The following is a 22,409-nucleotide window of genomic DNA, read 5'->3' as shown; positions in this document are numbered from 1 at the left end:
AAAAGCCAGGTGTGCTGAAGCACAATCAGTAGTTAACTCTATGGAAAAGTGGCTCTCCAGGACCAGACCGGCCACATTAACACATCTATTGGGTAAAAAAAAAAAAACATTGGCTAACACGATAGAGACTAATATTTCTAAATATTAGAATAACTAACTATAATAATTAAATATGGAAATGTAAGGAGGTCGTGGACTAATAATTCTGAATATTAGAAGAACTAACAATAAGAATTAAATATGGAAATGTAAGGAGGTTATTGAAGGATGCTGGGGCAAATTTATATTTACTATAATATTCAGCAAAGCACAGTTACACATTTCAAATGCAAAAAGGACATTAAATAAAAATAAAAAAAATTCAAGGGTCAGAGAAAATATGAAAAATTTTATGAAAATGAAAATAAAATTATAAATATTAAATGAATGTGGAAAAACATAAAGGCTGTTAAAAAGCACTGTTACTCATTTCACAAGAATAGTGAAAAATAGGAATAAAATGTAATATAATAAAACAATTAAACAAAATAATAATAGTATAAATAGCATATAAATAAACAATTTAAAGAATATAAATAAATACTATAAAGGGAATGAGGAAAATGGTCATAACATTTTTAAGAATGTATTAAATGAGCATTTTACTATTATAAAGAGTGTCTATTGTTTGTGTGTATGTGTATGTGTGTGTGTATGTGTGTGTGTGTGTGTGTGTGTGTGTGTGCGCGCATGTGTAGAAGTGTGAGCATCAGTGATGCTTCCATCACCTGCTTGTATATATGGTCACTTGGGGCCTGACTGCCACAGTACAAACAACACAAACACACATTTTCACACACAAATGGCTGGCAATTTTTTGTGTTTGATATTCTCTTCCCCTCTCCTGTCTCTGTACTTCAATCATACACTAACACACACACACAAAACACAACAGACGGAGGCCATCACCTTGGCAGTGTCCTAATGAAGCGATATGAAGGACTGAGTGCTTTAGCTCAATAATGCTAGCGATAGCTTCCATTAGGAGCCACTAACACAGTAACATAACCTCCACACACACATACACAGCAACATGCTAACCGACTTCTGCCCAACCCCTTTCCTTCCTCCCTCACTTTCTCTCCTTTTCCATCGCTCTTTTTTAGCTGTGTCTAGGAGTTCTGATTAATTCAAACATTCTCTTATGATTATTTTTTTCCATCATATGTCAGTATATATAGTCGGTTAATGTGTATGATTTGGCAGGTGTGTGTGTACCTGGTATTTCCTACATTATAGGGACCAAATGTCCCCAAAAGGATAGGAATAACAGTAAATTCTGACCTTGTGAGGACATTTTTGGTTCCCATGAGGACAACAGCTTATAAATCTTTTTTGAAGATCTTTTTTGAAAATCTAAGAATGCAGAAAGTTTTGTGAGAGGGGTAGATTTAAGGTTAGGGGATAGAAAACAGTTTGTACAGTATAAAAACCATTACATCTATATGAAATGTACCCATAAAACATGGAAACCCAATGTGTGTGTGTGTGAGAGAGAGAGAGAGAGAGAGAGAGTTTGTATGCAGCTGTTTCTCTGGAGGAATGTGGACATCTTCTTATACTCATCTCTAATGTATGAGACTTACAGTATATCAGAATCGGTTTTCATACAGTATCATTTTAATGATACAGGACATGTTTTGTGCTCTTTTATTTAGGAGATACAGTGACCCCTTTAGGTAATCAAAGGAACTGCACTTTATTTAATGTTCTCAACAGATGCTCTACGATGAAACAGATGAGTGAACATCCTGTATGCCAGTTATGTTTGAACACTTTTTTTGACAACACACTGTGATACACTAAAATCTGTTAAAATATCCAACAAATTCAGCTTTCTTTAAAGGAATGCTTCACCAAAATAAAAGTCTTGTAATTATACTAACCCATCTGTCATTCCAAATCTGTACATTGTAGTCATACCAGCATGTTTTTCTATTACTTTAACTCATAAAATTTATTTAACAAACTTTTTTCTAATTATACGAGATTCAACTTCAACGAGATTTTTTGAAGTTGTCAGTTTAATATAATTTAAATTAACTGGAATTAGTTGAAATGAGTGGAAATGACTTGATTATACTTTGAAATTGAAAGTAACTGAACTTATATTTTTAAATTAAAGTGCCCCTATTATGGATTTTTGAAAATGACTTTTCAAACTTGATTTTCGTGTTGGTCTGAATGAAAATGCAAATTCATTCTTTGCCACTAGGTGCTGCTTTTGGAGCGTTATAAATAGCTGTTTCCCCAGGAACGCTGTACACAAAGCAGCACTGCACTCACAAACGCTGCTTTAAATGAACCAATCCAAATAAACCAATTGAACCAATCAGCTTAGATTAGTGTCACGCAAAGGAGGTAAAAATAAATGCATATTATAAGAAGGGGGGGGGGGGGCGTGCCCAGGCCGGCTGAACATGCCCCAGTTTCTTGACTCCACCCCCCACGTCAATGAAGTGAAACGCACAGAAAAGTGAAGCGCAAAGGGAATCAAAGTTATAGAATCAAAGTTCATAAGCTCCTTTTACAACTGCCATTGATTTTTGCAATGAATTATATCTTAATTTTTGCAATTCTTTATTTCTGTTTGCAAAACTTTATTTTTTCTCTCAATACTTTATTTTTATTTTGCGATCTTTATTTTTGTTTGCAAAACAATTTTGTTTTGCTTAATACTTTCTTTTGCATATATATGTGGCATTAAATTGACTCCATGGTTGGGGACTCCCAAAACCAAAATATGAACCTTTCATAACCCATAATAGGGGCACTTTAAAGTAGGTTGATTTTTTTTAAAGTGTAAATGACTTTCTTCAAGAGGAAAATCTTAGAAGAATGTCTGAGCTGCTGGGCTGCCAAGCTCTAAAAGGAACGATACGAAATCAGGTGCATTCAATCACTTTGATCAGGTTTTTTAACTCTAACACAAAATGACATCAGATGTGTTTTTGCTTTAAGGTTTTTATTTAATTCATGCTGTATATTAAATTATGAGTTTCCCATGCATAATTATGACATTGTGGCATCACCTCATAAATATGATCTTTCCAACGTCACTTGAACACACCATATAGAATTCTGGAATGTCTAGAATTGGTGTGCAAGTGTCAATATATCATCTGTTTAATGTTGCTCATTCAGTCATAATGTATTACTGTTAAGTCTTCTGTTTTTAAGTGTTACATAATGTCAAACTGTTTTGGCACCGATGCCAAGCTTAGCATTCATTAGTTATTAATAATCTTATTATCTGATTTGCATTCATAAAATTGAATCTAATGAGTTGGATCTAATTTGATTAAAAAAAAATTAAAAATCAAATGAGATGAATTGAAATATACATATAGCATATTTAAGGGTTGAATTTCCAGAAACACTTAAAACTACAGTAAATTGTAATATAAACTATTACAATTGACTTTCTATCCTCATACACACGCACACACACACACACACACAGCAACTGGCAATACTTCAGTTGTACTTCTGGAGATGATTTTGCATTTAAATAAAATGTTTTAGATCAAATTACTCTCCAAAACTCTCTATTTTTATTATTTCATATTTAATAAAAAAACTAAAATGTTTATAGTGTAACTAGATTTTCTCTCATTTAACTTAGCTAAATCTTCTATTAACATTATTAATGCATTAACTAATATGACTAATAAGAAGGTTAATAAACTTAAAATCAGAGTACATTAGATAATGTTAGCAGACAATCTGACATTTGATTTTAATAAATATGACATATTCTAAATGTTCATTGCTGGTTCATGTTAACTAATGTTAACAAATGAACCCTCATTGTAAAGTGCTACTGCTTTGCCCAACTCTGCTGTTCCTGTAGTAATTACTGCAGTTTTGGATACAGTACTGTATATGATACATACAACAATGAGACTGGCTGGTAAAAGATGTCTGGTTGTGGCTGCGCTCTGGGTGCGAGGACACAGTGAGGGATGCAGTTCTGCAGAGCAGGAAAAATGATATGAGAGATAGATGAGAGCAGTTACAGTAAATGGAAGAACAGGAAGAAAGAATTTCTCTTAATGACATGTTTTAATATCCTCGTCAAAAAGCGGCTGCTGGTTGAAGATGTATGAGGAAACAGCAGTTATATCATCTTTCCTTCCTCTCTATTCATCCTTCACTGGCTATATCCATTTTCTTATTTCAGCCTTTCAATTCTTTACAGCTTTCTACTCAGTGTTTCATTCATTTCTCCATTCTGTCAATTGCTCATCACATGTTGGAGCTCTCCTTATTCTCTCGCTCTTTTTCCGCTAATATAGATAATAAATGTTTGCATCTCAGCTTCAAAGCGATGATGTGTTTTCTTTTAGAAAATCCATATATTTGCCTGATTGACTTGCCTGTTTGTGTGTGTGTGTGTGTGTGTGCATGCGTGTTCGAGTTAAGTGCAGTGATTAAACCAATTTGCTACATATCCACACACACATACACACACCTGTTGAAATCATGTAGTATCTGCCTTCAACTTTCTTTCCTCTTTCTCATTTATTTTGTTAATTTGTACTGTTTTCACTTCCTTTGCCTCACGCATCTGTATCAAATTACACAACTGAGATTTAGGTATATGGATCTTTGCGTTGTAAATCATGTAATTCCAACAGCAATAATTCAAACCGTTTTATAAATGAAAATAAAATATATTGTGGGGGTCAAAAAGTCAGAGGCCAAACACACCCACAAACACAAACCGGCCTGAATGTGTTAGACTGATTTTACTAGATTTACTAGATTGTGCCCAGCTGGTGGAATGACCTCCCAATCACAATTCGAACAGCTAAAATCTTTATCCATTTTCAAGAAACATCTTAAGACGCATCTTTTTCGCCAGCACTTGACCAACTAATACTAACACTTACCTATTCTATTTATTTATAAAAAAAAAAATTAAAAAACCCCTAGCGTGTACTGTGCTGGGCTAACTGAAACTTGTCATGGCACTTGTATACTGCTGCACTCTCGATGGTCTCATTGCTTCTATTGTTCTCATATTGTACGTCGCTTTGGATAAAAGCGTCTGCTAAATGATTAAATGTAAATGTAAATGTAGATTAACAAATTGATTTGCCCATTCTGACATCACCACATTGTGAAAAAAAATTAACTAGCTTATAATAAAATTATATTACATCGATTCTTGCATATTTCACGAACCTCTTAAAGTGAATTGTGCAATGAGTGCCACAAAAATTGTGGTTAGTTTTATCTGAAACACATAAACATGAATCTAATTCAATGTATCAAGGCAGTTTCGAATAAAATGTTGCTAAAAGGTTAATGCTCTGTTGCATTTAAAAATAACGTACCGCCCTACATTAGCCTAACTGATAGTATAACAAAAGCAAACGTGAAATAAAAACACATTTGCTGAAGCAGCCATGCCATTTTAGTTTTCTTCTACAAATATTTGAGCTATTTTGTCGCTACTCGTGTTTCACAGGACTCATTCTGCTGTACCAGGTGGACTACAGAGCAAGTTTACTTTCTCAGAAATACCATACATAGGAGAAGAGTTATGATGAAAACCTCAAAATGTATTAGTTTACAAATAATGCACTATGGTAAAAGTGTTTTGAGGTCATAACATACCATTGTGCATGACAATTTTTTATTAATCAATAATCTGCCCTGTAATTATAATTTGTGTGAAAAGGAATAAAAGTTGTTGCCATTTTACTGCCACTAGGTCCAATCAAGCTGGAAATTGAATATGCTGCATAGTTGTGATTTTGGGGTTTAGCACAAAACAGAGCAAAACAAATGTTGATAGTTTAAGATAAATTATTTTACATATGCACTTAACTGGTGTAAACATGAAACTGAACACGAATTTACATTCATGAATTAACAAAGATAAGATTTCCCTTGCCTCAACAAAAGTCCACCCTGCATCATTGCAAAATACATATCAATGGACATTTCAGACAGATTCACTGTGTTCTGATTCATTAAATCACCTTCTCCGATATTTATGGCTGGCTGCCTGTGATTTATAAATCACACTAAAGATTTAAAACTTTCAAAGAGTCACCCTCCCTTCGGTGTCTCTGTTTTGTCCTTCTCACTTTCGCTCTCTTTTACCCTCAGGCCGTTAGTCAGCAGTTCTGTGTTTGGTGTGCGTGTGTGTTTCCACTGATTTTACAGTGTTTGCTGTGTGTCAGTTGTGTGTGTATTCAGATAGATGGATGACCTCTTTTTTAATGGCTGATGTAAATAACCTCTATCTGTTTCTGTGTGGTTGATATACGAGTGAAACCGGGTTCACCTTCTGCGTTCTTGCCTCTGGGTGACCTGTTTCCTCCAGACACCACACCACAGCTGGCCATAATGACAACAGTGGTCTTTTTTTGTGTGTGTGTGTGTGTGTGTGTGTGTGTGCTGTAGGGTCACGGTCGGGTGTAATAGCAGCCATTTTTTCACTCTTCACTACCTGCATGCATGTACACCCGAACAGGTGTCTTGTGTTTCAGAATGCAGATGTAATTAAAGTTTGTCCTCATCTGATCTGACCATTAAACATTTATTACAGAAACATGCATCTGTGTCACCTGTGCCTCTTTCTCTCTTTACAGTGCAGCAGTGACTATGCTCCAGTGTGCGGATCTAACGGCGAGAGCTATGAGAACCATTGTCTCCTGCGCAAAGACGCCTGTAAATTGCAAACAGAGGTGCTGCTGGTGTCAGAGGGCGCCTGTCCTGTCGGTACGTCCCTGTGTTGTAGAGGTGACTGTCCTTCCTGTGTGTGTGTGCCGCTGAAAGTCTCAATGGCACCTGTTAAACTGAAGTTATAAAAATCATTAACACTTTACAGTAAGGTTCTGTTTGTTAATGCATCACGTATCATGAACTAACAATGAACAATAATTTAGTAGCATTTATTAATAAGTTAAATCTCAAATCTCTGCTTAAAACTGGGTCAGTATTGCACAAAACAGAATAGTTTGTCTTGTAATTCAGTATAGATAATATCTATACAATATTTAAACAACCTTATTATTTGTTTTACCACATTGCTTTACAACATTGTTTCTTTTCTTGTTTAAAAGCATAAATCTAACTGCTTAAACTATATGTGGAAAATAAAGAATAAATTGTAAGAAAAATGAACTTGAGATATACTCTCTGAAAACATGTGTTTATATGGTAGTGTTGATTTTCAAATAAATTGATCTTGTTTTAAAGATGTTTAGATAGCTTCACTAAACAACAAAAAATGAATATGATTTTGATTATTTTCTAATGAAAACGCTAAGGAAACGCATTACAAGTAAAACGAATTTCGTAATCAGATTACTTTTTTAAGTAACTAGTAAAGTAACGTGTTACTTTTAAATTTACAACAAAATATCTGAGTGTTGGCACCGATAGCCTAGTGGGCAAGTGAGCCGACATATAACGCCTTTGCGTTATGGGTGTCCTGAGTTTGAATCCAGTATATGTATGTATATCTGAGTTACTTTTTCAAATAAGTAATGCTTATTAATTTCACTTTTGGTGTGAAAGGGACTTTACAGTTGCCAAATAATTAAAAAAAAATTTTTTTATCAAAAACAAATAAGCAAGCCCAGCCCAGGTGACAAAAAGTCATGCAAAAGTAATGTAATGCATTAATTTCAATAAATAATAACCAAGAAATGCAATTAGTTACTTTTTTATAGAGTAACTTCTTATTGTAATGCATTACTTTTAAGTAACTTTGCCCAACACTGCCTAGGATAAGGTATAATTTGTTAACAGTTGTTGAAGAACAATATTTTAACAGAATATGTTAACCTAGGTTTAAGTTAATTCATAAAAATATTAACATTTTGGTTATTTATCTAATGATTTTTATAACACTACAATAAGGTACAATTTGTTAATATTAAACCATTGAAAAACAAAATTGTAACAAAATTAATTAATCTATGAATAAGTTAACTCATAAAAAATATATTTTTGTACTACATAGCTAATTTGAAATGTTAAAAATGTATGTGTATGTCAAAGAAAGAAAGAAAGAAAGAAAGAAAAAGTTAGAATCAGAATCACTCCATGTTCACACATAGACGTTAGAGCTTTGCCAATAAGCGGCAAAAAATTCAAAGATAAATTAAACTGCAAACTCCCATTAGCAGGGAGCAGTGATATGTCCACATGCTCTCGACACTCAGAGGCGCAACATTCCACAGTGAAACATCCAGCGGGGTTCAATCTAAATGTGCTGACCTGTAGCCACGCCGCGGAGGAAATAACAGTGATTATGAGCTAAAGTAACGATCATTCACTAACGCCTAATGACTCTGAGAGTGACGAATGCACCTGGTGTCAGGTGAAATACAGAACGACACAGTTGGTTCAGAATGTTAATGGAGATAATGACACTTCTGAAACTGGGATATATAATAATCTTACAAAAAAAAAAAAACTGTGAAATGTAGTGTTCAGAGATTGCTATGTCAATTCTGTCTCATTTTAGTATGAACTTTGTCTCATAGATTTATGCTAAAATTATTATATTGTACATTACAATTTGTTAATGTACAGAACAGAGTTAATGTAGTATAATGTAGTACTAAAATGAATGTGAATTGTTTAGATAAATAGGTCTTCAAAGACAAATGTTTGAGATCATATTAAGCTCTTTGGATTTTTATTGTGCCATTTTGTCAAAACTGAGCACAGTTTGTGACATTTGAGATCACAGAAAGTTATATTTCTATGATATACAGCAGAAACACATTGTGAAAATTCTACACTCTCCTGCTTTTGCAGTTACAATGCGTGTGGTGTGAAACAGTCATAAGGATTTAAATGAAAGCTCAGTTTATTAATGAAAAACATGAAACAAAGACAAAGCAAAGACATTTTATGCAGGTTACAGTTTGTTTTGCTTAGGGAGACAGTTTAGATGCAGGTTTGATTGACGTTCTGACAGTGTGATGGAAGCCAATTCCAGCCTATCTCACCTTCTGATACAATATTAGAGAGAGAGAGAAACAGAGCACAGCGCTGACAGCAGTCACCGGTGAAGATACTGATACTCTAATGTTCACTGAAATTGAATCTTTAAATAACATTTAATACCAGAAACAATTCTTGTTTGTTTCCGTCCTTCATCCATTGTTTTTCTCTCTCATAGTCTCTTTCTTTCGACTTTTCTTCATTATCTGATCAATTATCTGAGGTGTAGAGACACCGCTTTAGGAAGACTATTCAGAAAAGCTCAGGGGAATCGCGATCGGGCTTGTGTACTGCTATAATGGCAAATGACTTTGTTCCACCTCTTTGTGTTTTTCTCACACACATGCACAAAGACACACTTCTACTCATTAGAGGTGACTTCCTGTGAGGACACACACACACACACACACACAATGTATTTTGGTCCAGTTTCTATGTCCTCTTTTTGTCCTCTGTCTCTAGATTAGCCCACTTTTTGACATATTTTATTAAATGAGGAAGAAGTCTAATTCAATCAAGAACAAAGATAAATATATATTAATAAATATCTAAATATGTGTAATGAGGCTTACATTCAGATGTAGTTGTAGGTCATAGAAAATATATACTTTTTAATATAAAAATAAATTAGCTTAGTGTGTGTTTGAGTGTGTTTGTCCACAAAGATAAGCATCATTTATATGGTAGTTTAAGACCCAATTATTGGTTTGTAATTATCCGTCAGTAAGATTTTTAAAAGAAATTATTAATTATTAAAAAAAAAAAAGTTTATTAAAAAAAGCATATGAATAAGTTTCAAATAAATGCGATCTTTTTAAACTTTCTATTCATAAAACATTCCTGAAAACAGAATCACAGTTTCCACAAAAATATTAAGCAGTACAACTGTTTTCAACACTGATAATAATATGTTTCTATAAAATATATTGAAATAGATACATGGGTACAGCAATATTACTGTTTTTACTGTATTTTGGATCAAATAAACGCAGCCTTGGTGAGCATGAGACTCATTTAAAAAAATTAAAATTCTTACCAACGCCATACTTTGATCTTTTTTTTTTTTTTTTGCAATGCCTTGAGTAATTTGATTAAATGAATCAACACTACAATTTGTGTAACAATTGAGAATATAAAGTAGGATCATTTACTTTCCTGCCATGCTGTAGAGTCCGAAAATGTTACTGTTTTGTGTCTCGCAATTTTAAAGAACATTAAATATTTATAATAGGGAAAAATAACGCAGAATGTTGGACATATTTAAATGCTACTATTAAAAATGGCTATTTTCAACAATGAACTGAAGCGATTTCGAACAGGCCACAATTCCCATTTTAAATGGGGGACATTAGATGTGTTTACAACAAACTACTTTTCAGGGAAGGTAACTTTTATGTTTGTTAATAGTTTTACAAGCATATCTAGCAAAAACAGTGCAATGTGAAAAGTAGAGTCCCCACCATGGTAGAAAAACAGCCATCTGTGTTTGTCTGCGTGTGATGCAGAGATGTGGGGTTGTTCAGAGGCAAAGGCAGTAATCAGTGTCAAGTAAAGTGGGCTACATTTCCTCACAGACCACAAATCATTGTGTGTGCTATATGGGGTACACAAATCTGAGTGTGTGTTTGGAGACAGAATAAACACAGGTCACACTGCTCTCAAATTGATCACCCATTGCTTGTAAAGAAGAGAAAGATAGGGGAGTGTAGTTATAAATCAGACCCTCTGTGTATATGTGTGTGTGTGCCGGGGAAGGGGCAACGCTGCAGGAAGATGGAATCGGAAAAGTCATCATTAGTATAATCTATCAGAACATCTAGACGCTCCCCACAGAGCAGTTTGAGAGAGAGAGAGACGGGCAGAGAGAGAGACAGTCTGATGTAATACCAGAAGGACAGACCCAGACAAATAATTTGGCTAATTATGGAAGATCATGACTGCAGCGGGGATTGGGCTGATCAGCAAAGGGAACAAGGAATGATCTGGAGATTGAAAACACGGATTGAAGATGAAGAAATGAGATGCTGAATACATGCAGCCTCTATCTCTCTCTTCTATTTCAGACAGCAGAAGTGTCACGGGTTCAGAGTAATGTGAACCTGTAATTGAGTCCCTCATTAAAACCACAGCCTCATGAATATGAACGACCCCAGCCTCATCTGCATAGCTCAGACTATTTGTGTTACCTGTGACCCAGCAGGGGACAGAAGTTTGGGAAAGAGAACATGAGAAAGTGAGAAAGGTTGAGGAAGAGGACACTGCAAAATAGCTCGCTTAATCTGTTCTTTTATTTTGTCTTGTTTTTTTAATTAATTTACATGATTTAATCATGTGTATTGGTTCCTCCTGAATCGACACAAACATAATTTGTTCACATAACTGTAACATAAGTTATTTTTATGTGACCCAATTATAGTCTCAAAGTGATTTCATATGCTTCCCTGACAGGATTGATTTATTCAGGTTCATATGTTTTGCGTCACATCACTGAATTACAACATTGTACTAGCTAACTAACTAATTGTTGGCTCTTTTTTCTTAACTGCACCCTTCACCACAATGGCCAACCAGTCCCAACAAATCCCAACATAACTAAACATTAAACACCATTATGTCTTTCCATTTTTTCATCCTTGTCAAATAGTAAATAGTATTTAATTTCAACATTTCAAGGCCTCAATAAGTTCCATGCAACACATGCTGTGAATTACAGTTTCAGTATGAAAATACAGTAACCTGCTTGATTGGCTCACATTCACTGTACGTAATTTATTCTAGTAGATTGCACATTTAAGAGATTTGCATTAATTGAAAGCCAAGAAATCAGGTTAAGAGAAACAATTTTGCTATGTAGTTCACAAATAATATGGCTAAGTAGGGCTAGGATTGCTTTTCCTTTTTTCAGTATAGTAAATCAAGACTCATCAACCTTTTCACCTCAGAGTTACTGTTGCATTTCCATCAACTTGAACCAGTCTGGCCATTCTCTTCTGAACTCTGGCATCAACAAGGCATTTGTGCCCATAAAACTACCTCTCACTGGATATTTTCTCTTTTGGGACCATTCTCTGTAACCTTAGAGATGGTTTTGCGTGAAAATCCCAGAAGATCAGTGAGTTTCTGAAATACTAAGACCAGCCACTCTGACACCAACAACCATGTCACGTTCACAGGCTATGTTCACACTGCAAGCATTAGTGCTCAATTCCATTTTTTTTTCTCAGATCTGATTTTTACATTGTAACTTGGAGGCCACTTAAGTAAGCATTAAAGCCCAAGAATGAAAATTAGCCTGTGTTTTACTCACACTCAAAGCATCCTAGGTGTATATGACTTTTTTCTTTTAGACGAATCCAATCGGACTTATATAAAAAACTTTATTGTTTACCATCTCTAGAATACATTTTATTAATAGAATAATTTCTATTGTTAAAATTATTTATTTTGTGATACTGTACATTATCCCTTACTTAGTAGGTTTGAGATACTTTTACTAAAAAACGAGACAAAAAGGTTTATTAAGAAGAGTACTTTTGCAGAGATGCAGGAGAGGCACAGCTTGGAATTAAAGGAATAACACATTAAGGCCTTGCCTTCCTGTGGCCATCTCAAACGAAGATTTATATTTGTTCTGGGCGGGGAATAATTGGTGGGGTGATTGATGGGAGGGCACAGAGCTATAAGCTGCTCCTCTCCATCATAACAAATTGATGAATGTCAGATTTTCCCAAAGCTGCCGTCGAGCCCAGGGGCGGATGGCGAGAAAGACTGAGAGCGAGAGAGCACGGTACAGTCTAGTCATAGCGGCTGTGCCCTTGAACTTGAGAGAGAGGAAGTGGGGTTATCTGGGGCTACTTTTTGTTTTCACCTCAAATGAAACCACAAGAACTCCATTATTTATATTTTGAGAGGTACAGATGCAGCCAAAGGGCAGATTTATAAGTGTTAAAAATGGGAAATGAGGTGACAGCCAAGCTCTTTTCCACCCTCCCTTTCCACTCGAATGTATACATTTCCCTCTATAGTTGTTTTTCTTTCACCCACTAGTTCTCAGTTCTACAGATTTAATCCATTGGGCTCATAAAAGCTCAGTTTACGTCCCAGGAATGTTCTAGAATTATAAGCCTCAAGTGTTCGTTAGTGTTCCATAAATGCCTTGTATAAATAGGGCTAAGAGAGAATTGCACGTGCCATGCTGACTTTTATTTTGCATGACATCTGTGATATCGCTTTCTGTTGTTGAAAAGCCATAAAGATAGGAAAATGGTATTAGATATGAATATGTATTTCTAATCTAAGCATGCACAACTGTATGACATAGGCGACAGCCCACATTCTAGGCAAAAATCTGAAGATTCTTCTGGCCAACAACTGTCCAGTTACAGGACGTGACCGTCTGACCTATAAAGTGACAGTTTTACGTGAAATTTGTGCTTCCTTCTTTCTGTCGTGTTCGATTTGTGAAGAGATTTTTCATTTTTGGATGGAGTATCCCTTTAGCATCAATTTGCTCCTCTTCATTTTATTATCACTTAACTAAACTACAGCATTTATTTGGTGGGAAGTCGTGGCCTAATGGTTAATCCAAAGGTTGCGAGTTCGAGTCTCGGGCCGGCAGGGATTGTAGGTGGGGGGAGTGAATGTCCAGCGCTCTCTCCACCTCAATACCACGACTGAGGTGCCCTTGAGCAAGGCACCGAACCCCCAACTGCTCCCCGGGCGCCGCAGCATAAATGGCTGCCCACTGATCCGGGTGTGTGTGTTCACTGCTGTGTGTGTGCACGTTGGATGGGTTAAATGCAGAGCATGAATTCCGAGTATGGGTCACTTCACTTTCACTTTCTTTTTTTTTCACACTTTGTTTTTTTAAACTGCAGTTTTTTTCTTAGTGCGCAAAGAGGGCCAGTGTTCAAATCCCATTCTAATTACTTTTAATAAAGTGAAAATTATGGATGCACGATATTATCGTACCGATATCGGAATCGGCCGATAATGGCTTTAAATGTAAATATCGGCATCAGCCCGATATGAAAAATTATGCCGATATGTCTCGCCAATAAGAGGAATACATTAACTCACATGTGCTCAGGGTGTGCTAGCGATTAGATCACGTCAGCAGTGTGGCTCATTCTTGAATCAAAGTTTTTCCTGAATGATAATTAGATTCACTGCTAATAGTAGTGCAGTGGCAGCAGTGGTAGCAGCGGCAGCCTCCCCCGGGTCTTAACGTCTGCTCAGTAAGGTGTTTTAATCTGTTGGGGGCGCTGTTGGCCTACTTCTAATAAAACGAAGGTAATATACTCAAATAACATTTAGACTTACATGAATAAAAAAATCATAAACATTACACTTTATTAAATTAAATTATTTTATATATACTGATTTATTCATTAATGTGTAATACGTTATATTTTTTAAACAAATGATGAGTTTTAAAAATTTTTAAAAACTTTTACAACTCTTTTACAAATGTTAAATCTTAAAATAAAATGCATATTTCTGGAAAAAAATGCAGCGATTGATATATAGTTTACTTATAGTTACTTTCAAAGCTTCAATGTACTGTCATTATAAAAAAAAAACTTAATTATTGTTCATTTAATTCTAACAAATAAGTTATTAATTAAAATTAAAAATTATTTGCTTATAATTTCCACACAGGAGAGACTTGGTGTTGTTTCCAAGCAAAAGGAAATATATCGGTATCGGCATCGGCTATCGGCCAAACTAAGTTGAAAAATATCAGCATATCGGATAATGGCAAATATCCAATATCGTGCATCCCTAGTGAAAATGCAACTGAACTTGTCAGCCAGTAATCAGTAAGCATTTTTATTGAATGGAAAACAGAAATTTTGATAAGACTCATTTTTTGTTCCACAAGAAAAGTTCGACACAATGTAAGGCTTGGTAGATGATGACAGAATTTTCAATTTAATGCAAATAATCTACAGAAGCAGCGACTTGTTTGGCCAAAGGGGTTTTAGATGGATGATTTTGCCACAGTGCTGTAGACAAACATCTTTTGTGTCTATGAGTGTGCAATCTAATTATCAAATACATAGTCTTTTTGTTGGGAGGTGCATCTAGAATAGGTTCAAAAATAGAAATAAATCTGTTTGAATGGGCATGAGGCTTGTGTTCCTGACCGTCTGTTTTCTGCTTTGCAGATGCTGGCTCTGGATCAGGGGATAATGGTGAGTATTTTCAACTCATCTCTAATTAATACAGAGCATTACAATAATGATCTCATATCTCGCATTGTCTGTTCACATCCGAACACACCAAGATGCTCATACAGAGTTCGGATGACAGCAGCTTCTGTCTACCTCTCCTGATAGATGTGAATATGCCAGCAGTACTTATGAAGTGAATCCAGGATGAAGAATTTCACTCTAGAGCATGGCTAATTAAAAAGAGATTCAGGATGGGGTGATGGGAAGATCAAGAGAGAGAGAGACGGAGGGATGCTATGAAGTGAGGGATGATATATCTACTCTGAAATTCTGCAAACATTTCGGCAAACATTTTAGTATATCTTTTTAAGGGACAATTCTATAGAAATGAAACTTAGATATATTTTAGATTAGTCAATGTGCAACTTTTTTTACAGATTTACTGTCCTCTGAAAATAACTCAATATACAGCCATTACTGTCAAAAAAGCTGGCAACAAAAGTGAGTACACCCTACATGAAAACAGCTATATGTCGTTTAACCATGCAAAGTCACATGTCCTATTCATCATGTTCATGTTTTTGTCTGCTTGACAGGACTATACCAATTTGTGTATCTTGTTTTAGAGCAGTTAAAATTTGGTGCTTTGAGTACAATTCTCTCATACTGACCCCTGGATGTTCAACGTGGCACCTCATGACAAAGAACTCTCTAGGGATTTGAGAATTAGAATGGTTGCTCTCCACAAAGATGGCCGAGGCTATAAGAAGTTCGGAAACACCCTGAAACTGAGTTACAGTACAGTGACCAGTGGCATACAGAGGTTTTCCAAGACGGGTTTCACTCGGAACAGGCCTCGCAAGCGTCAATCAAAGAAGTTGAGTCCTTGTGCTGTGCGTCAAGTGCAGAAGCTGGCTTCAAAAAACAGATGCATGAGTACTGCCAGCATTGCTTTAGAGGTTGCAGAAGTGGAAGGTCAGCTTGTCAGTGCTCAGACCATACGCCGCACACTGCAACAAGTTGGTTTGCATGGCCATCATCCCAGAAGGAAGCCTCTTCTGAAGCTGGCTCACAAAAACGCCTGCAAACAGTTTGCTGAAGACATCCTGGCCAAGAGCATGAATGGCTCACGTACTGGAGCCATGTCCTGTGGTCTGATGAGTCTAAGGTAAACTTGTTTGGCTCAGATGGTGTCCAGCATGTATGGTGACGCCCTGGTGAGGAGTACCAAGAAAATTGTATCTTGCCTACAGTCAAGCATGGTGGTGGTAGCATAATGGTCTGGTGCTGCATGAGTGCTGCTGGTACTGGGGAGCTGCGGTTCATTGAGGGAAACATGGATTCCAACATGTACTGTGACATTCTGAAGCAGAAGATGATGCCCTTCAGAAAATGGGCCGAATGGCAGTTTTCCAACATAATAACGACCCTAAACACACCACCAAGATGACAACTGCCTTGCTGATGAAGCTGAAGGTGAAGGTGATGGAGTGGCCAAGTATGTCTCCAGACCTGAACCCTATTGAGCACATGTGGGTAATCCTCAAGTGGAAGGTGGAGGAGCACCATGTGTCTAACATCCAGCATCTCCGTGATGTCATTATGGAGGAGTGGAAGAGGATCCCAGCAACAACTTGCGCAGCTCTGGTGAATTCAAAGCCCAGGAGGATTAAGGCAGTGCTAGATAACAATGGTGCCCCTACAAAATATTGACACTTTGGACACAGTTTTGACATGTTCACTTAGGGTGTACTCATTTATGTTGCCAGTTATTTGGGCAATAATGGCTATATGTTGAGTTATATTTAGAGGACAGTAAATTTGTACTTCTATACAAGCTGCACATTGACTACTCTAAAATATATCCAAGTTTCATTTGTGTAGTATTGTCCCTTGAGACGATATACAAAATGTTTTGCTGAAATGTGAGGGGTGCACTCACTTTTGTGAGATACTGTATATATATGCACACAAACATACATACATAGTAGGCACTATACATTGTATACTGTGCTGTATTCAGAAAATAGTATGCAAATTGTCCATATACATCAGCTTTTCATATGACTCACATCAAGGCTTCAATGCAAGCATAATGTGCCCTTTTGACCACCACATGAAAAGCATTGCAGATAGAGTTACGGTAAGCCAATTCTATGAGGCTGCTACTGTATGTACCATGAAAGCAGGAGTGCACACACAGTAAACAGTGAAAACATATTTAAGCTTAAGCTTAAATATAAATGGGGCATGGGAATTGATTTAATACACTGCAGAATGAGGAAAAAGTACTCACAGAAAATTGATTCACATGCATTTACATTTATATTTACATTGGATTGAATCGGATTGTTGTTGGAAATATTAAGGTATATAAAACTGAATAAAATGAAACTGAGGAATTCAAGATCTCCTCATAAAGTTTGTGAAAAAATCTCTGAGGCTTTAAAAACTCCAAAAGGTCTCGTTAGAGATGCAAAAGCATGTGCAAACATCACATACTTCAGACCTGTAATTGCATTCATCATGTGAATTTTCCAGTAATCACTGGCTGTACTTTAAAAGGTCACACACTTAAAATTGTTTGAACGCTGAGTGACGCATTAACAGTGCTTGACTGGCACGCAATGTGCTGCTGGAGGTAATAGCTCCTAGAGTTCAACTCACTGGGCAAAGCTGATGTGAGCCATGTGAAAGGGCCTTTACTGCGAGACTTTAATATGCAATACAGCATGCTTCTAGAATGCTAAACGTTATTATACTCACCAACGCTACATTTATTTGATAGAAAACAGAGTAAACAATAATATTGTGGAATATTATTAATATTTAACCGATATTTCAACATCATTACTCCAGCCTTCAGTGTCACACGATCCTTCAGAAATCATTTTAATATGCTGATTTGGTCCTGAAGATACATTTCTTCTTTTCAGTGTTGAAATCAGATGTGCTGCTTAATGTTTTTGTACAAACCATGATACATTTTTTAGTATTAGATGAATAAAAAACTCAAAAGAACAGCATTTATTTAAAATATAATTTTTTGTATATCTCTTTAATGTCACTTTTGATCAATTTAATATATCAATTGAATAAAATAGTCATTTCTTTAAAAAAAAATCTCACTGAATTTCTCACCAATGTTTTTTAAAGTAGTGTATTATTACGCAAATAGTTAAATGGCTAGCCATCCTGGCCATCCCTATAACTGATCAGGAGGTGATAACAAAACGAGGGTCTGGGGAAAAAAAATGGAACAACAGAAGAACGTGGCTCAAAGAGCAAAGATCGGGAAATTGAGGATGAGAAGAAAAGAAGTGAAATAAGAGAGGATATAAAAACGAAAGCGGCATCTGAAAGCATTATAACAGGGATGACACAGGAGATAGATAGCGCAGAACATGTGAACAAATATAGCCACTGTGGGAGAGACGAGACACAGGGAGCTGGAGCGAGAGAGGGAGGGTAATAGAAAAGAAAAGGACAAGAAGAGAGAAGGATGGAGGGGGTGCGGCCACTTAAGAGACAGATTGGTGTGGCTCAAGAAAAGAGTTTAGCTTGAGGAAAGCGTTGCCCCTCCTCCAGTAGGATCAAACATGTTTTAATGTCTGAGTGTAAATCATTGATGAGCTCTGGCTCATACATTCTAAATCACACACATACACACACACACTCAGAATCAGATATGTTCCATCGACGTGGAAACAACACTTCCTCCTCACTCTCACATAACTGAGAGCCTCATGTAACTGAGCAGAGATATTACTCAAGAGTTTTCCAACACACACACACGTAAATGTACAGTAATGACAAAAAACACAACTAGCTGAAGGCATTTCTTCCATTTTTACCATAGAAAAAATGAGAAATTCACTGTTAGATACAAGTGGGGCTTTCTGAACATACATTTTCTCAAACACGAGAGAAATTGTATGGTCGAACATAAGATCGTATGTATCCAATAGGGAAAGACATATGACCCAAATCTTACATTTCTTTAGAAATATTATTTTGACGAAATACATTAACAAATCAGTGTTCAAAACTATGTTCTTGCAATACCTACAAGAATAGACTACAATAATATATTCCCAGCTGTTGGGTTTGATGTGGTTGGAAACTTAAGTGTCGCTTCATTTGTTCTTGCATGCTTAAATCATGTGCAGAATGTCCAGCTATGATGCTACTTGTTTGGAAGACACAGACGTCTTGAACCTTCTTCTCACCATCAGAGATCTTGGTGTAGCTTGTAAGATCCACTCTGATATACAGTAACAATCACAGGAACCTACGGGTAGCTACAGTTCAAACTTTACCTCATGAATCATTATACAGTATGAAGAACTGATGTAAAAATGTGCTTCCTTGAGCAACTCACAGTGGATAATGCTTTGTCTAGCTTTTATTAGCAACACTACAGTACACACTATCCTTGACTCGGTGAATCTGACCACATTGCAGCAACTGACACTTTATACTCCATGATGTGTAGAAAATCAGGCCGTTCCTTTACACCCACTCAAGCCAGATATTTTTTAAGTGAAAAACTGCTGCTTGACCCATATTTAGCCTTCAGAAACACTCACATGCTATGTTTATCTAGATTCTTTCATTTACCGCCAGTAGCTGCTCAAGGACTGCAAATTTGCAATTAGCACTGTCCTAATTGAAGTGCTTTAGGAAAGGGCACTATTCAAGTTTAGATTGCATTGCAAGTACACACTGAACAATGTTCTTCTTTTAGCATAAAACCACTAAGGTGAGGTGTCTTCATCTCTGTGGTGTTGAACTCGTGGCAATGCCAGATTTTCATGAAGGCAATGGCTAACGGAAGTGTCTATGGCTCTTTGCCATCACATTTTTTTATTTCATTGAGGGGCAGCTTGGCTGATACTGCGGTCAGTCCCCAGCAATAATCAACTTATTATATAACCATACACCTGATGGCTGTTACTATTGTCTATTTATGGTAATCTAGAACCCACTTACATTCAGTTATTCACAGTTTAAATTATAGAAGGAATATGGCATGACTTTTTCATGGTACAGTATATGGGCATTACTTAAACTATGGAAACTTGGTCAAGTTGACTTTAAAAAATAATCTCTTAAAACACACTTATGTTCATTTAATTTGTATACTGGCAATGTACAGCAATCTTTTCCACTCATTTCCACCATATTAACTGTACGTTTATTTTCTTAGTTTGTTGTCAGAAACGTACATTAGGAAGTGGCTATTTTTATGGATAGGCCACTTATGATACACTCAAATTCATAATGTGGTTTTCTATTTTACCACATGTATTATAGTGGTTATCAGTATATTTTAAGGTACAAAGCAGACTCTGTTATATTAACATTATATCACTTGATGAAATGTGCAGTTATCATTTCTAGCACAGCTGGCATTTTTTAGAACCCAGTTTTTACCAGTATTTTTTAATGTGCATGAATTATGTTCAACTATGTAATTCTGTAATGGAAATTAAACAAAATGGGTAACTTGTTTGTGTTGCCTAGGAAAACTTTACAGCTAGCATTTTATCCTAAATAAACACATATTTTGAAACTACATTTATAATTACTTTTATAATTTATATACACTTATTTCAGAAGTGACATTTACCTAGTTTTTTTTTCACATATCTCATATTTGATCTCAAACATGTTCTTCACTTATTCTTTTGACTCCTGTAAATCAAATAACAGCAGTTTAGGATTATTTCATAAAAGAACACTGAACTCTTTTTATCTGAACAGATACAGGAAAATTTGATTCCTCATAATATGACCCCTTTAAGTGCAGCTCTCAAGATCTCTCATCTCATTTGCTCTCTCTCTCTCTGCAGTTAACGAGGGCTCAGCAGAGATCAGTCAGAAGGAGACATCAACGTGCGACATTTGTCAGTTTGGGGCCGAGTGCGACGAGGATTCTGAGGACGTGTGGTGAGTCACAAAGACACGCGACAGCTTTTCAGGGTCCTGACGTTCTGTTCTTCAGAGAGCCAGAGGGCTTGAGGAATACGGGGGTGTGTCTAATGGCATGTATCTGGTGTAGAGTCTTCTGCAGGCCTGCTTCTTGTGAGTTTCTGCTCTTCCTGGCACTGATTCTGAAGGCTGATAAAGTCTACGCCATTTCACTGTGATACATTACAGTGCATCGCCGAGGGTGCGTGCTGTACGGAATGCACTGCAGTAAATAATCTCTATTCGATTGTCTTCCCATCTCTTTTTTGTCTTCTTCATCTCTTTCTTGCTTCCTTGTGATATCTGTCCCTTATCTTTAGTGAGGCTTATGATTAAAGCTAGAAAAACAAATTACCAGTAGGGTAAGTAAAATAAACTTAATTCAAGATAAGCTAATTCATCCTGTTTTGAGGATGTTTAGCTATTTTTTACTGGAAATCTGGACAAAAAGTACTGCTCAAGACTGATTTTTATGATGTCAGCAAAACTAATTTTGGAGTCAGAGCCCGTTATTACATTTTGATGAAACATTTATTTGCAAAAGTCAATTTTGATGACGTTGGCAGCCTCCCCTTGGACACATCTATACCAAAAATAGATTCCAGGTCAATGTTCTGACCAGTTTGTAATCACTCACATGGACAAGGCTTGTTTTTTTGCCATCATTTCCCCTTCAGGTTTCTCTTTCGTTTCAGCCTTGTAATTTATTTAACCCATTGACTAACATGTTATGCCGTGGCATTCTGTGGCATTCTGAGCAGATTGTAAATGTTAATTGTATTGTCGCCGGACTGTGAGGGTCAGTTCTCTGTCTGGAAGGATGATGGATTATTTCCTAGTACGAGACCCAACGTTCAGGACAGCGGACTGGCAACCCAAGAGATGGAGGGGCAAAAGAGTGCAGCTCTCCACTGCAATTCCATCTTCAATTAATAGAGTTCCTCTTCCCTAGCAGACAGATTAAAACCTCAGGACCATGGGAGGGCAATTACCATTCAAATATCCCTCACGGTAATACACTAACCAGACAGATCAGAGGGAGACCGAGGGATGGAGAGAGATAGAGATGTGAAAAGGGACGGGAACGAATGAGGGAGAAAATGTCAGAAAGAGACAGAGATGAAAAGAGGGAAATGAGGCATCGCAGCGGTTAATGTGTGTGAGTGCGTCTACGTTAAGGTTCATGTGGTCGGTTAAAAGTGGGTGCGGGGGGCACTTTCAAAATACGATTGAAAATAGGCC

The 22,409-nt window shown here is 36.4% G+C and overlaps 1 protein-coding gene across 4 annotated transcripts in view; it reads left to right on the top strand.

The window, feature by feature from the left end:
• tmeff2b (transmembrane protein with EGF-like and two follistatin-like domains 2b) overlaps nt 1–22,409 on the top strand; it is a 59,415-nt gene that overhangs the window by 16,351 nt on the left and 20,655 nt on the right. For 3 of the 4 annotated variants that reach the window (XM_058779162.1, XM_058779161.1, XM_058779164.1), the window contains exons 3-5: nt 6,648–6,798; nt 15,189–15,215; nt 21,050–21,146. In XM_058779162.1, coding sequence (XP_058635145.1) covers nt 6,648–6,798; nt 15,189–15,215; nt 21,050–21,146 — 275 coding nt within the window. The remainder of the gene's footprint in view (nt 1–6,647; nt 6,799–15,188; nt 15,216–21,049; nt 21,147–22,409) is intronic. The other variant, XM_058779163.1, reaches the window with a different exon arrangement.

Source organism: Onychostoma macrolepis, chromosome 06 (assembly GCF_012432095.1).
Source record: "Onychostoma macrolepis isolate SWU-2019 chromosome 06, ASM1243209v1, whole genome shotgun sequence".
Lineage (NCBI taxonomy): Eukaryota > Metazoa > Chordata > Actinopteri > Cypriniformes > Cyprinidae > Onychostoma > Onychostoma macrolepis.
This window is presented reverse-complemented; position numbering and strand designations above follow the sequence as displayed.